General features: G+C 33.4%; 2 protein-coding genes across 2 annotated transcripts in view; both read right to left on the reverse strand.

Moving 5' to 3' along the window:
• bard1 (BRCA1 associated RING domain 1) overlaps window positions 1–8,262 on the reverse strand; it is a 49,834-nt gene extending 41,572 nt beyond the window's left edge. Inside the window, exons 1-2 of the mRNA XM_056464838.1 lie at window positions 8,126–8,262; window positions 2,451–2,584 (exon numbers count right to left, since the gene is read on the reverse strand). The gene's annotated coding sequence lies outside the window, so the exon portion shown is untranslated. The remainder of the gene's footprint in view (window positions 1–2,450; window positions 2,585–8,125) is intronic.
• Window positions 8,263–9,978: 1,716 nt separating this feature from the next.
• Window positions 9,979–14,879, reverse strand: part of abca12 (ATP-binding cassette, sub-family A (ABC1), member 12) — a 165,646-nt gene continuing 160,745 nt past the window's right edge. Inside the window, 2 exon segments of the mRNA XM_056466074.1 lie at window positions 9,979–10,842; window positions 12,870–13,007. Coding sequence (XP_056322049.1) covers window positions 10,747–10,842; window positions 12,870–13,007 — 234 coding nt within the window. The 3' untranslated portion in view covers window positions 9,979–10,746.

Below are 14,879 nucleotides of genomic sequence, written 5' to 3' on the forward strand. Positions count from 1 at the left end.
AAGGTTGCTGGTTTGAGTCCCAGCTGGGCCAGTTGTCATTTCGCTGTGGCGACCCCTGATGAATAAGAGACCATGGAAAATGAATGAATGAATGAATTTTACAATAGAAAATATTTGTTTTATACCTTTATATTGTATGTGTATGTACATGCATTTATTTATTTATATACCGGTCCACAACACATCAAATTTGTAACTCTGCCACCTATTGGTCAAAATTATAAACCAATAAATCATTCATATGTTAATTGTTTTCATGATTTTCTTATATTTTAAGTGAAAAATATTTCAAATATATAAAAAAAACTCATTGTTTCACTTGGTTTGATGTTCCTTACTAACCTTGTTGCTTTTGGTCTCTGGACTGCTTTGCTCATTCTGCCTCTCATTCTGCCTCTGGATTGCTTTGCTCATTCTGCCTCTGGACTGCTTTGCTCATTCTGCCTCTGGACTGCTTTGCTCATTCTGCCTCTCATTCTGCCTCTGGATTGCTTTGCTCATTCTGCCTCTCATTCTGCCTCTGGATTGCTTTGCTCATTCTGCCTCTCATTCTGCCTCTGGACTGCTCTGCTTATTTTGCCTCTGGACTGCTTTGCTCATTCTGCCTCTGGACTGCTTTGCTCATTCTGCCTCTGGACTGCTCTGCTTATTTTGCCTCTGGACTGCTTTGCTCATTCTGCCTCTGGACTGCTTTGCTCATTCTGCCTCTGGACTGCTCTGCTTATTTTGCCTCTGGACTGCTTTGCTCATTCTGCCTCTGGACTGCTTTGCTCATTCTGCCTCTGGACTGCTCTGCTTATTTTGCCTCTGGACTGCTCTGCTCATTCTGCCTCTGGATTGCTTTGCTCATTCTGCCTCTGGACTGCTTTGCTCTTTCTGCCTCTGGATTGCTTTGCTCTTTCTGCCTCTGGATTGCTTTGCTCATTCTGCCTCTGGACTGCTTTGCTCATTCTGCCTCTGGACTGCTCTGCCTATTAGGTACTTTAATACTTTATATCATTTATAATGTGAGCACAATAATATGTAACATGGGGATGCAGATAGACGCATGAATAACAGCATTGTGAGAAAACTGATATTTTTATGTTGGCCCTGTAATCATTCGTTTTTGAAAAATGTTTTCATTCATTCATTGTCCTTCGGCTTAGTCTCTTTATTCATCAGGGGTCGCCACAGTGGAATGAACCCTTCCATCTGCAAACTGGGAAACATCCATACACACTCTTCCACACACATACACTACGCCCAATTTTGTTTACTCAATTCACCTACAGCGCATATCTTTGGACTGTGGGGGAAAACTGGAGCACCCGGAAGAAACTCACATGAACATGGGAAGAACATGCAAACTCTGACCCAGCCTGGGTTCGAACCAGTGACTTTCTTGCTGTGAGGCGATCGTGCTACCCACTGCGCCCTGTGACCCGGCCCCAGTTAAGTGGTAGAAAATTAATGACTGAATTTTATAATCAAACATTTGCCCTGAAGTTCTAAATAAAGTGATAAACATTATTATGCATGAATGAGTCAATGTTCGAGTATATACTTCTTAAATGTTAAAAATAAATAAATCAATCATTTTTATGTGGTCCATGTATATAAACTTTTAATTTGACTGTATTTATAGAAAAGTTACTATATGGAGGATATTATTATCAGGATATGGGATTACTTATATCATAATATGATTTTTTTTGTGATATCGCCCAGCCCTAAAAGAGTGTAATAATATTTCACAATATTACTGTTTTGACTTGATTTCACATCAGATAAATGATCTTGTTGAGCATAAGATCAAACACAACACAGAATCCTAATTATTCCTAACTTCACCTGTTACTTTTCATCCTCCATTATTTTATACAGTCTGAAATAATAGCTTTGTAATTCAATACTTATCAGTGATAAATAGTTCTATTCTGAGCAGTCAATACTGCAGTCTGAGACAAAAAAAAATAGCTAGAGCTACTATGGAAAATTACATCACATAATTATAGTCATTATCAGGATCAAAGTTCAGTTGGGGATTTGAGTGTTGAAAAAGAGAGAACATCAAATGAAAACGTCCATTGTGCTCGGTACATCACGCTCAGGAATATAATGATATATTAATATCTTGAGCACCAAAAAAAGGAACGTGTGACACTCAACAATAAAGTAAGAATACTAAAAATTCAGCTTTGAATAAATTAGAGGAAAAATTTGTATTATACATTTATAGAGTTTGTTAATTTTATAATAATGCAATAGAAACATTTAGTTTAAATTGTCAATATTGCAGTTTTTTTTGTATTGGTCTTGGTAAGAAATTACTTTAAACATCAAATAAAGAAGTCCAGAACGCTCAGTACATTACACTGTAATAATATACAGTATACAACTATAAGGTTATACATTAATTATTCGTAGTTTAGAGTATTTGTAGTAATGATATGACGGTCTTTTCTTACTTGAGGAATGTGATAGGTTCAGAAAGGACTCCAGCTTGAAGAATAACTCTGTTCTGTTTCTGCTGTCTGGAAATGTGAAAGTCTTTCACTAGAGCAGGACTGAGGAATGAACATCACCAGATCCTGCACGAGACCTGTAGGACACACCACATGCGTTTAGACTCAGAACTAGCAATGTGCAATCATAATCAATCATGATTGATTAAATACAAAATAAAAGCTTGTATTTACATGATATATACATATATACAGTTGAAGTCAGAATTATTAGCCCCCCTTTGATTTTTTTTTTCATTTTCAAATATTGCCCAAATGATGTTTAACAGAGCAAGGAAACTTCACAGTAAGTCTGATAAGATTTTTTCTTCTGGAGAAACTCTTTTTTTATTATTATTATTATTACTTCGGCTAGAATAAAAGCAGTTTTAAAAAATTTTTAAACCGTTTTAAGGTCAAAATTATTAGCCCCTTTAAGCTATTTTGTTTTTCGATAGTCTACAGAACAAACCATTGTTATACAATGACTTGCCTAATTACTCTAACCTGCCTAGTTAACCTTATTAACCTAGTTAAGCCTTTAAATGTCACTTTAAGCTGTATAGTGCCAGTGACACTCAATCTAGTAGCCAGCAACAGCAAAGTTCAATTTCAGAGATGTTTGCTAATATAAGTTAGTATCTTTTAAGTTCCTTTTTTTAACCAACACTCACTGTATTTTAGCAGTAAGAAGCTACAATACAGATTAAGCTGAAGCTAGACTACAAAATTAAATCGCAAATCAAATCGAAATTGCAATATGTAAAAAAAATAAAAAATAAAAAAACGCAATTAGATATTTTTCCCAAATTGCACAGTCACAGTTCTAAAGATCCATTTTAAATGGTTTACTTTATTTTCAAGACCTGATGTAAACTATCTGCTGCTACTTTCAGTAGTATGACAATAAATGTCACGTAAAATGTCATTAAAATCCCATTATTATTAGCATTTAACACTAAAAAAAGCGCATGAAGTGTACCTGAGGTGATCATTGTCAGTTTTCTGTAGTTCAGCTGCAAGAAATAGAAGCCATTTCAGACATTTAACTTTCAGGTGTTGGTTAGGACAAAAACTCCCTTTAATATGGAAAATATTCCTTCTATTGCGTGCTGTTGCTTTTAGTTATTTATTTATTTCATTTAAATCAGCCTTTAGGTTCGACAGTCAGACACACTGCTGTTGGTGTCGTCAATCTGGCAACCTGCGCTTGCGTTTGTATTAAACCAGGAGTGCAATACCTACAGTAGTTCAACCACTGGGTGTCAAACTTATATTCTGCACCTTTAATTCAGAAACAAAACACTGCAATGTTGCTCTGAGACTCATTTTCAGTTCTTCAGAACTATTTTTGTGTCTAAAATATACCTTACCCAAAATTATCTTCACGTTTAATGAACAGAAGCTTAAATGAAAATGAAAAGCCAGAAAAAAAGTTCTCACATTGTAGGGTTGGGTCGCTAGACGATCCCATCGTCTATCGCCAATGGCCGATAGATATCACAATGCTGAGCCCCGTCGCAGCAGCAACCAGCTGACGAAAAATACACACTTAGGCCCCGTTTATACTAATACGTCTTAGTTTTAAATTGCCATTTTAGAACGAAAATGATCCACGTCCACTGTGTGTTTTACCTAGCATTTCTCTCCGTCCACACGATACAGCTGACTATACTATAAACGCGCACACACACACACACACACACACACACACACACACACACACACACACACACACACTCTGTCATGCACTGCAGCGTATGTGCGCATCTGAGCGGGCAGTTAATCAGAGAGCAGTGCATGTCGGACCGTTTATCAAGGATGTACCGCTGGATCGCGTCTCACTATAGTTGTTAAACGTGATATTAAACGTGACTCTTCGGTCTTTTGAATCTGTCCGGTAATGGGTCACAGCGTCAGTACACTGCTTCAATCTTTCGCTTTCACGCATGTACTTACTAATTTTAGCGAATAGCTCAGATACTGTTTGGTTGGTTGGTTTTTTTTTTTTAACCAACCGTCGTTTGTTTACGCCATTATAACGACAAAGATAATTCTGCCTGTTTATGCCAGAGTCCTGTGTAAAAAGTAATTGACAGATGGTAATTTGTGTGTAACTTATCTTTATTCATTTATGATTTGGTTATGGGTAAAACAAAAACCATGCAGGTCAGGTAGTTGAAACGGTATAGGCTACATATAATTAATTAGCTTAAATAATTATTCAGAATTAATTCACCGCCGCCTATGACAACTATGCCATCGTCCATCACGATGTTTCACATTAGACATTGTACGATGCCAAAATGGTCGACATCACCCAACCCTATCACATTGTAATCATACTTCACAATATTACTGTTTTTACTCGATGTTTTCTTTTAAAAAAACAGCTTTGTGAGTATAAGACACATGGTTCAAACACATCACAAAAATCTTCATTTTTAACACCAGTACTAGTCGTATACATAAAATGTTGTACATAAAAAGACGTTTTATCATCCATAAAAACCGATACTTCTATTTATAAGGTCTCTTTTACATTCACTAATGGAAATTACAGCTTTGTAATTTAATATGTATACCTGATAATAAGCTCTATTTTGAGCAACCAGTAAAAGACAACAATACCCCACTCCTAAGAAGTCATTACAATGTCTTAATTTAGTACTAAAGAATCCTTTGGTCTCATCTTTCTGCAGTCAGAAAAGGGCTGTGCTACATTACTAAAGCGTAGAAACTGCAACACCGCGTCTTTGTTTTTGAGTATTAAGCACGTTTGCATTTCTGAAGTCGAATTCTGGCTTCAAAAAGGCTGTGAAGACGCTTTCTCAAAAGTCTATTGTTCATTTGAGAGATAAAGCCTAATCGCAATGACTCGCACATATCACTGCCCTGGAAAGAAGAAAGCAAAACTGAATTTAACCAGGGCAGAAAGTGAAGTGGACGGACACTGCAGAAGACAAGCAGAGTCTCCAGCCTGAGAAACACTGACACCCGACTGGCAGCTTCAATCAACAAAACACACCAAACAGCGGTTTCATCTGCAAGACGCCGGCCTTTTAACAAGAGTTTCAAACATAAAACCTCTTCTGAAATTGGTGGATGTGAAGAGGAGGGGGGGTAGAAAGGATACCTTAAATGCTTGATGCTGGTAAATGTCTAGAAAAGAGTGTTATGGGAAGGTGAATGCAAGTTTGAGAAGTGAGAAGTGCCCTAACAAACTGAAAACACTTGTAGGTGAAATAGGAGCACAAAACATGAGACAAGCTGTTATAGATAACCTGTTAGCAAGCTGGCTGCTCGAAAAAATAAAACTAGTAATTATTTCCAGCAAAACAAATGTCTTTTCTGAAACGTTGGATCGAGGCACCGCAGGCACATAAATATATCAATTAAAAAATAATAACAATAATAAGACATTTCTTTCTGTGGTTTGAAATGATGCAGTAAAATAATGACTGTCAATTTAATGTTCTTTAATTGTTTTATACAGTAACTGATTTCCTAAACTTTTCTAAAGGCTGTGCCACTGTTATTTTATTATTAATACCTGTCTATTTGTAACAATAACATAATGAGTATATAGGGTGACATGGTGGCACAGTGGCCAGCACTGTCGCCTCAGCAAAAAGGTCACTGGTTTGAGCCCCGGCTGGGTCAGTTGGCATTTCTGTGTGGGGTTTGCATATTTCTCCGTGTTCATGTGGGTTTCCTCCGGGTGCTTCGGTTACCCCCACAGTCCAAAGACATGTGGTATAGGTGAATTGAATAAGCTAAATTGGCTATGGGTGTTTCCCAGTACTGGGTTGCAGCTGAAAGGGTATATGCTAGATAATTTGGCGGTTCATTCCGCTGTGACGACCCTTGATAAATAAAGGGACTAAGCTGAAGGAAAATAAACGAATGAATGAATTTGACTAGTATTAGGGTCATTCTACAAAATTGTTCATTTTTGGTAAGGCAAAATATCTAAAAATCTGTTTAATTTTCTAACATTTACAGTAAAATGATACCACATTAGTTAATTTATTAATTACCTTTTGACTATATGAAAACACAGTTTATTGATTTAAAAATATACATGTTTTGTACATTTATTTAAAGATCACAGATTTAAAGATTTGTCACTGGTGTTATCAACTTTTTGGATAAAATATTAAAGGTTTTTATGAAATATTATTTGTTGATTTATTTCAGCAAATGTAGTCAGAGATACAGAAAAAAAGAATGATAATGCAACAAAGAAGAAGATTATGATTTATTTGTTTTAATCTGGCTTATTAAATGTGTTATTGAATGATGTTAGTTCATTTTCGCAACCATATATTTAAAATAACAATGAAAATATTTGAAAAAACATTATAAAGTAATGATGCAATCCATTAAACTCATAATCTTGAGTGTAGCAGAATTCAGTGGATGTACAAATAATTCTCTTTCAAATATTACATATCTTGATATGTTTTTTATTTTTGTTCATTAATGTGCATTTTTTATTAATGGGAAAAAACACAGTAAAACAAAAGAATCACCATGAGAATCACAATGTTACCCATAAAAAAAGTAATACCTGTAAATACTAAATATATGCCTAAATATATCCAACCACATGTTGAAAATCCTGGCATACTGGCTAAATTAAGTAGATTAATCTATTTATATTTAAGACACTATTGTAAGTCCACTGTCATGTTTCAGTTATGAAATCATGAAGATAGATATGAAAAATATCTAAAATCTGAAACATGACAGTGGATTTACAATAGAGGCCTTTCTTCATACTGTAGATGATCAGGAAATAGCAAGAAGAAACACAATGTCACTAGAGTGAATTTTAATTCAAAATAATATACTTTTGTTAAGCGGTATCACCAGTGACCCCTTCACTGGACCACTACCTTCATTAAAGGATTAATATTTGTTTGAAATCTTATTTTGAATTCATAATTGTATTTCAAATGGTACAAAAAAAACAGTTTTGACCTCAAAATAAAGCACTTTCTTTTTGTACAACACATGGTTCTGGGAACAAGCAGTTTTGTGGTGTTTGAAATTAATCAGAAGTGATTAAAACACAATTACTGCCACTTTGAAGATCAAAATTGTGCACTTGTTCAAATAACATGGTTTATATTTTACACATAGTTCATATTTTACTCATAGTTTATATTTTAAAATATAACAAATGTAAAGTGAAAGAGTTAGGAACAGAAAAAAATGAAATTTCTGTAGAATGACACATTACTGTATGCTTAACATGCATTACACATGATTGTATTTCACACTCACACACAGTTATAGGTTTTCGTAGTCCGTGTGTGTGTTTAATAAAATGTGATATACATAAAGTTGCTGTGAATTTACATACTATAACATGTAATCAGTCATACTCTTAGATAAATAGAACAACAACGTTCCAAGTATAACATTGTATTCTAACTTACGTTTTAAAGTAATATATACAGTCACAAATCGAGTCTCTTATGAGAGATCTGCACAATCAGTATATTAATGAACTTGGCCGAATAACGTTACGTTAGAAAAGAATGTTTTAGGGATGTAACGTTAAACAGGTTCTCTGATGTACTTTCATTATGAAGCTAAAACCAAAGACTGTAAAAAGGACTAAAACTTACCATCGTGCGTACAGCAGAAGATACCTGAGCAGTGTAAACTTTTCACCGTATGTCAACTTTTCCGGATTTGTTGTAGCACATCAGTAACTTAGAATGCGACCTTTATGACAGGATTTATGTAAACATAAGCAGTTTGAATATCGCGCCAACAAAGCAGGAAGAGAAGAGGCGAGGTTTAGCGAATTTACGCTCTGATTGGCCAACTAGGCTTTAGTTATGAAGTTGAGAAGCAAGCAAATAAAGGCCCTCCTTTCATCTCATTTAGCTATGTCTTTAACCCGTTTTTCAATTGTTGGCGAGACATTCTGTTTGATTATAAATCTGTAATACTTTTAGTAGAATAAAATTACTGGCGTTATCGTCCAGTTAATGGGTTTAATTACATTGCTTTGAGTTCGCTACGTAACTCATTATCGCTCATAATAGTACACATTTATCCAACATATTCATTTCTAAAAAAAAAAAATAATAATAGTATTTGTCATACATAATTTAAATTTTTAATGAACTAAACAGAAAACTAAATAGATTAATTTACCTGCCGCGCAACTGGGTTTGAAATAGCCTGATATGAAACATTTTATTTTTAAATATTTAAATGTAATTTTACTTGAAATGTTAATATAAATATAACAGTAAAAAAAAATAAAATTATATATAATAATAAAGAAAATAAATAAGTCTTTAAGGTTTATAGGTTGTTTTGTTGTGAGCAGTCTACTACCTTGATTTTGCAACCAATATTTATATAGTGAGTCTAATAGTATAGTATAGTATAATATAGTACTTACTTACTCCCCGGGCCATTTATATCGAAGTTGATGTATAGTATAACATAGTAAAGCATAGTATAGTACTTACTCCCAGGGCCGTTTATATCGAAGTTATAGTATAGTATAGTATAGTATAGTATAGTATAGTATAGTATAGTATAGTATAGTATAGTGTAGTACTTACTCCCAGGGCCGTTTATATCGATGTCAATGTATAGTATAGTATAGTATAGTATAGTATAGTATAGTATAGTATATAGTATAGTATAATACTTACTCCCAGGGCCGTTTACATCGAAGTTTATGTATAGTATAGTATAGTACATTTTAAATATTTTTAAAAGATTATTTTTCTTACCCCATTGGCAGATTATTTAGCTTTTCTTAAAAATTAACTCGCAGAATTTTTGCAAATTATTTCTGAAAACAGGTGATATGGTGGCGCAGTGGGTAGCGCTGTCACCTCACAGCAAGAAGGTCGCTGATTCGAGCCCCGGCTAGGCCAATTGGAATTTCTGTGTGGAGTTTGCCTGTTCTCCCCCTGTTCGCGTGGGTCTCCTCCGGGTGCTCCGGTTTCCCCCACAGTCCAAAGACATGCGCTGTAGGTGAATTAGGTAAGCTAAATTGTCTGTAGTGTATGTGTGTATGTCCTGGTCCTCCAGATTGAGGGTTGAGAGTCTAACAACCCACCTCATAAAAACTAGATGTTACGAAACACCAATATGGTGCGGCTATATATCAACTTTAATACAAATGGCCCTCGGAGTAAGTATTTCTGAAAACAAGACATTTTTTCCTTGTCTAGAAAAAGCTTCTTGATTTAAAAACTGTCAGATATTTGGGCTAGAAACAAGACAACAAGTCCTATGACGATTGATCAGAAAGTGATGTTTACCTGAGCCCCCGTTATACAGTATGTAAGGGGGGGAAGAGAAAGCTTGCCTAAAAGTCAGTTCACAGTAAAACTGGATACCTCATTCCTTCCACAGCATTCAATACACTATGCAAAGCAACTCCATACCTCGACTCATGACACAAAGAACCAATTGTCCATATTCAATAAGACAAACGCTCAACATCTGCATGTGAAAAATAGCTTTAATGTAAAAATAAGCTTGGTGCATTTTTTAAAAGAGGAACCGTGCCTTGAAGCAGACAGAGAAAGGGCCGATGAAATATTCAGTACATTCTTGCACAAGAGATGTGCCTTCAGAGGAAATATTAATGAGAGCGAAGATGTGCAGACATTGAAGAATCATTTATATCTCCGAGCCAAAAAAGGTCTTTGTGATTTAGATCAACCCCAGACATGGATGCAGGCCGGCAGTTTAAGAGGACGGACTCCTCGCATACATATTTCATTCTGCAACCAGTAACACATTGTTGGTTGTTCGTGTCAATTATTCAGCTTTCCATTACAATACCTATATATCTAGTAGTAGAGCTAATAAAACGTCAAATAATTTACTAAATAAATGCCTTCATTTTGTTAGAGAAGAAGCAGCAGTGGATTTGTTTGAGGACAAATGATCGGCTAATGGATTTGTATGTAAACTATGTAAACTAGAGTAGACTTTCTGCATACTTAACCCCACCACTTCCATAAAAAGGTCCCTTTAATGCTAATCAGTATTTGAAGCCATGTTTGTAAAAGCAGAAAGACACATAATTTCTCATTATAATAATAATAATAATCTTCAATTAAAATCCATAAGGTATTTGGCGACTTCATTGTTCAATATAATATATATCTTTCATCAAAATCACAACATTAAATTAAGATATAAGCTATAACAGATTTTTTTTTCTTCGCTAATTGTCGTAATGTGCAAGTATCAGGCATCAGTCTTAAGTGTTGAAGGAGTCTAGGCTGTCGATGTCGGATCCTTCAGTGGCCTCAAGTCCATCTGTGTCCACTTTTGCCGTCGCAAAGTTAATGAACACCTAAAAAGACAAATCAAGACCATTGTTTCATTTCAGAGCTTCTTTTCATTTCTCTATTTCTGTACATTGATTTCCATCTTCACAAATACATATTTGGCTGTTATTCAGATATGTTTCACTGTATGACTATAGCACTTCTGTGTATAATTAGCACTTCTTGTGTGCAATGCTTCTTTTTGTTGAATTGCTGAATGCCTCCTCAAATGTAAGTCACTTTGGACAAAAAATGTCTGCTAAATGACTACATGTAAATGTAAAATGTAAATATGTATAAAACCAACATTTTTAACATTACAATTGTAATTTGATCTGTTCCTCATACAAAACTTGTATGCAAGGCTTTTTCCAAAAGGGGATGAAGAAATGGCTCACCCATAAAATTGATGTCCTGCGAGGACTGTTGAGGATATATATATATATATATATATATATATATATATATATATATATATATATATATATATATATATATATATATATCCTCAACAGTTCTGTCTAGATCTCGATTCTGATTGGCTGATAGCCGTACAATATTCTGCAATATCAGAACTCGTCCAGCCTCCTCAACCTTTACTGTATTACTCCACCCACATAGAGTGACAGCAGATCAATAAACTCACTACAGTTTGACAAATATTGCAGCTGTTGGACAACATAATGTACTTTTTATAGATGAGAATGTAGTTGTTTAGATTGCAACTATGCATCATAAAAAAATTGATGTTTTGAGTCGATCTCTCTCTCTCTTTTTTATGTTGCAGTGCTGTATTTATACCACAGTAATTGTAGTGTGTTGAGTGTGTTTTGCCTTTTTCCTTATCACAAACACAACAGTAATCTGGTAGTGATTGTGTTGCTTTGGCTTTTTTGGGGTTAATTATTGTGATCTCCCGATTGCAACAAAGAAATACTGGGAAATAAGACTGATGGCATTTTATGCTGTTCAGCCTTTTAATCTTCAAATGTCAGCAAAATCAGCTGTTTTTTTATCACTTTAGAAATTACGCTAGAAAATCATTCTAACACTAGCTCTAAAATGACGTTAGTGAATTAGTAACAGCTTCTGCTGTTCTGACGTCACCTACAGAAGTGAATGAATGGCGGAGGAAAGTAGTTTCTCATACATAAGGGTTTTTAGACTCTCTGTGTTTGATTTTCTTTTTTATTTACACGATTATGCCGCCAAACTGCTGTACAAACACAATATCACACTCATAGCATTTAGATATAGCTGTATATTGTCACTGGTGGGACATAAGGCACTCGGCAAACGCACACCTCCCACAAGTGCCGATGTACAGCCATATATATATATATATATATATATATATATATATATATATATATATATATATATATATATATATATATATATATATATATATATATATATATATATATATATATATATATATATATATATATATTAATACAATATATAGTAACATAAATCATTCAAGTACTGTTTTGGTTTGCTGTGATCTTCTGTGTGGGGCTGCTTTGACAAAATTTGCATTGTGGAAGCGCTATACAAATAGAGGTGAATTGAATTGAATTGAATATAAAATACAGTGTTATTTTTGCAATTCTTGCTGCCAATCAGTCTTTTAAAATATCTATTCAGTGTGGTACAGAAACAATGGAAATTAAATTAAATTGTATTATATAATAAAATCAAATAAACAACAATAATAATAAATACATGTAGATAGATAGATAATCATTTAATTATTTAATCAATAAATGATGTATCATTGGTATATTAAAATATAACCTGCAATTCTGATGTTTATTTCTCAACAATGTAACAAGGTTACATCTCACAGTTTAAACATTTTTTTCAGAATTCTATTTACATTTCACAATACATCTATTCTATTGTATTTCTTTAATGGCTGAACAAGCCTGTAGATCTTTATTAAAAAAAACAATCGTTCCTTGCATTGCACAGAAAAACAGCATGAGGGTAAATCCATAATAAATATTGAAAAACAAACTCTTTCTGCTAGACAGCTTACGTATCTTACCTCATCCAGAGTGGTCTGGCTGACTGAGAAGTGTTTGATTTGCAGAACTGTCTTGTTGGACTCTAACAGGCTGAAGATTGAAGCCACACCACCAGGAGCAACAGGCACATGATACTCCACCATATTGGAATGATTATCCTTTATGGACAGAAAATGAATCATGTGAATTAGACAGCAAAGAATTTAAAAAGAGTCTCATCATACATGTAATTCTCCCTGATGACAACTATTAATGTTATTTTGTGAGTGTTTCCTCAAAATAGCTAAATAATTGACTTTTTATAAGCACTTTAGCCCTCACTCTGGCCCAAAAAGCTCTTATGCCTTCAAGACTTATGTAAACACCTTATTTTCATTCAATCATTCATTTTCCTTTGGCTTAGTACTGCAACCCAGTACTGGGAAACATCCATACACACTCATTTACACACATACACTATGGCCAATGTAGTTTCTTCAATTCCCCTATACCACATGTCTTTGGACTGTGAGGGAAACCAGAGCACCCCGAGGAAACCCACGCCAACACGGGGAGAACATGCAGACTCCACACAGAAATGTCAGCCGAGGCTCGAACCAGCGACCTTCTTGCTGTAAAGCGACAGTGCTAGCCACTGAGCCATCAGGTCACTCACCTTAGTTTCATTTTTTCACATATTTAAACACTCTTCACTGACATATTTACTCTCTACACTAAAAACAATTGTGTAAAAAGAATTTTAACTTACAGCAGAAGTCACTATTAAAACTCACAAAGAATTACAAAATAATGTGAACTGAATCGAAACTTTGAAGAAGAAAGACTTTTAAAGGTTTTCTTGATGTTTTCTAACGTTTTTCAAGCTGCACTATGTTTAAATGTATTCATCTGATGTAATAAAGCTGAAAACGTTCAGAAAAGGCTGATTCTGCAGTTTTAGTTTGAATAAATGTATGAATATCCACTTTCACTGCAGAGGAAGTTTTGTGTTCTTTTACAAGTCGTTTTCAAAGAAAGCTCATCTCTTGTTTGAAAAACATCCCAAAATAAATAAATCATGATGACATGGATCCATAAATAAAACTGATCAATTTATTTAAATAGAGAATAAAATGCCACAGAAAACAAACTAGCAAAGTTAACGGTCAAATTTATTAGCCCTCTGGTGAGATATGAATCCTTTGACAATTTTTTTCCCAAGTACGGTTTAATGGTGAGATATTTTAAATGCATTTTAAAATACAATACTTTAGATAACAAACTGGGCCAGACCGAATCTGAATTTTTATTTATTTTTTTTTTTTTATTTATTTTTTTTTTTGCTATTACTGCACAAAATTTTCTATAAAAAAAAAACAAATGAAATTATATATATATATATATATATAATAAAATAAAATAAAATAAAATATAATATATATAAATATAATATAATAAAATAAAAAGTAAATAACTAACTAAATTAATTAATTAATACATTTGCAGATTTAAGTGGAATTATTTTGAGTGTATAGTAACAAAAAACTTGACGCATCAAATAAAAAAATATTTTTTACCTTTTATTTGTTTAATTATTTATGTTTTACAATGCAAATTCAATTAGAACATTTTTGGTTTAATAATGTCTTGCAAATAATATATCTACTAAAAAGCAGTAAATATTACTTTATTTTTAATACTAATTTACTTTACAATTACTTTACATTATGAACCTTAACTGCATTTTACATAAATTATCTAAACATTTGAAAACTATTAAATATGTTAAAAATGTGTTATAAAAAATATATATATAGAAAATATAAAAAAATATATTTACATTTAAATAAGTAAATTAATAGACCAGTGATTGGCTAAAAAAATAATATCTTTATTATATATATATTATAATATAATATATTATTATTATTATTTAATTAATAATTTTTTAAGAGGACTAATAACATTGAGCTTAAAAATGTTTTGAAAAAAAATCAAAAGCTGGTTTTATTCCAGCCAAACAAGAAATCTATAGAAGACAAAATATTATA

Source organism: Danio aesculapii, chromosome 9, assembly GCF_903798145.1.
Source record: "Danio aesculapii chromosome 9, fDanAes4.1, whole genome shotgun sequence".
In the NCBI taxonomy this organism is placed as follows: domain Eukaryota; kingdom Metazoa; phylum Chordata; class Actinopteri; order Cypriniformes; family Danionidae; genus Danio; species Danio aesculapii.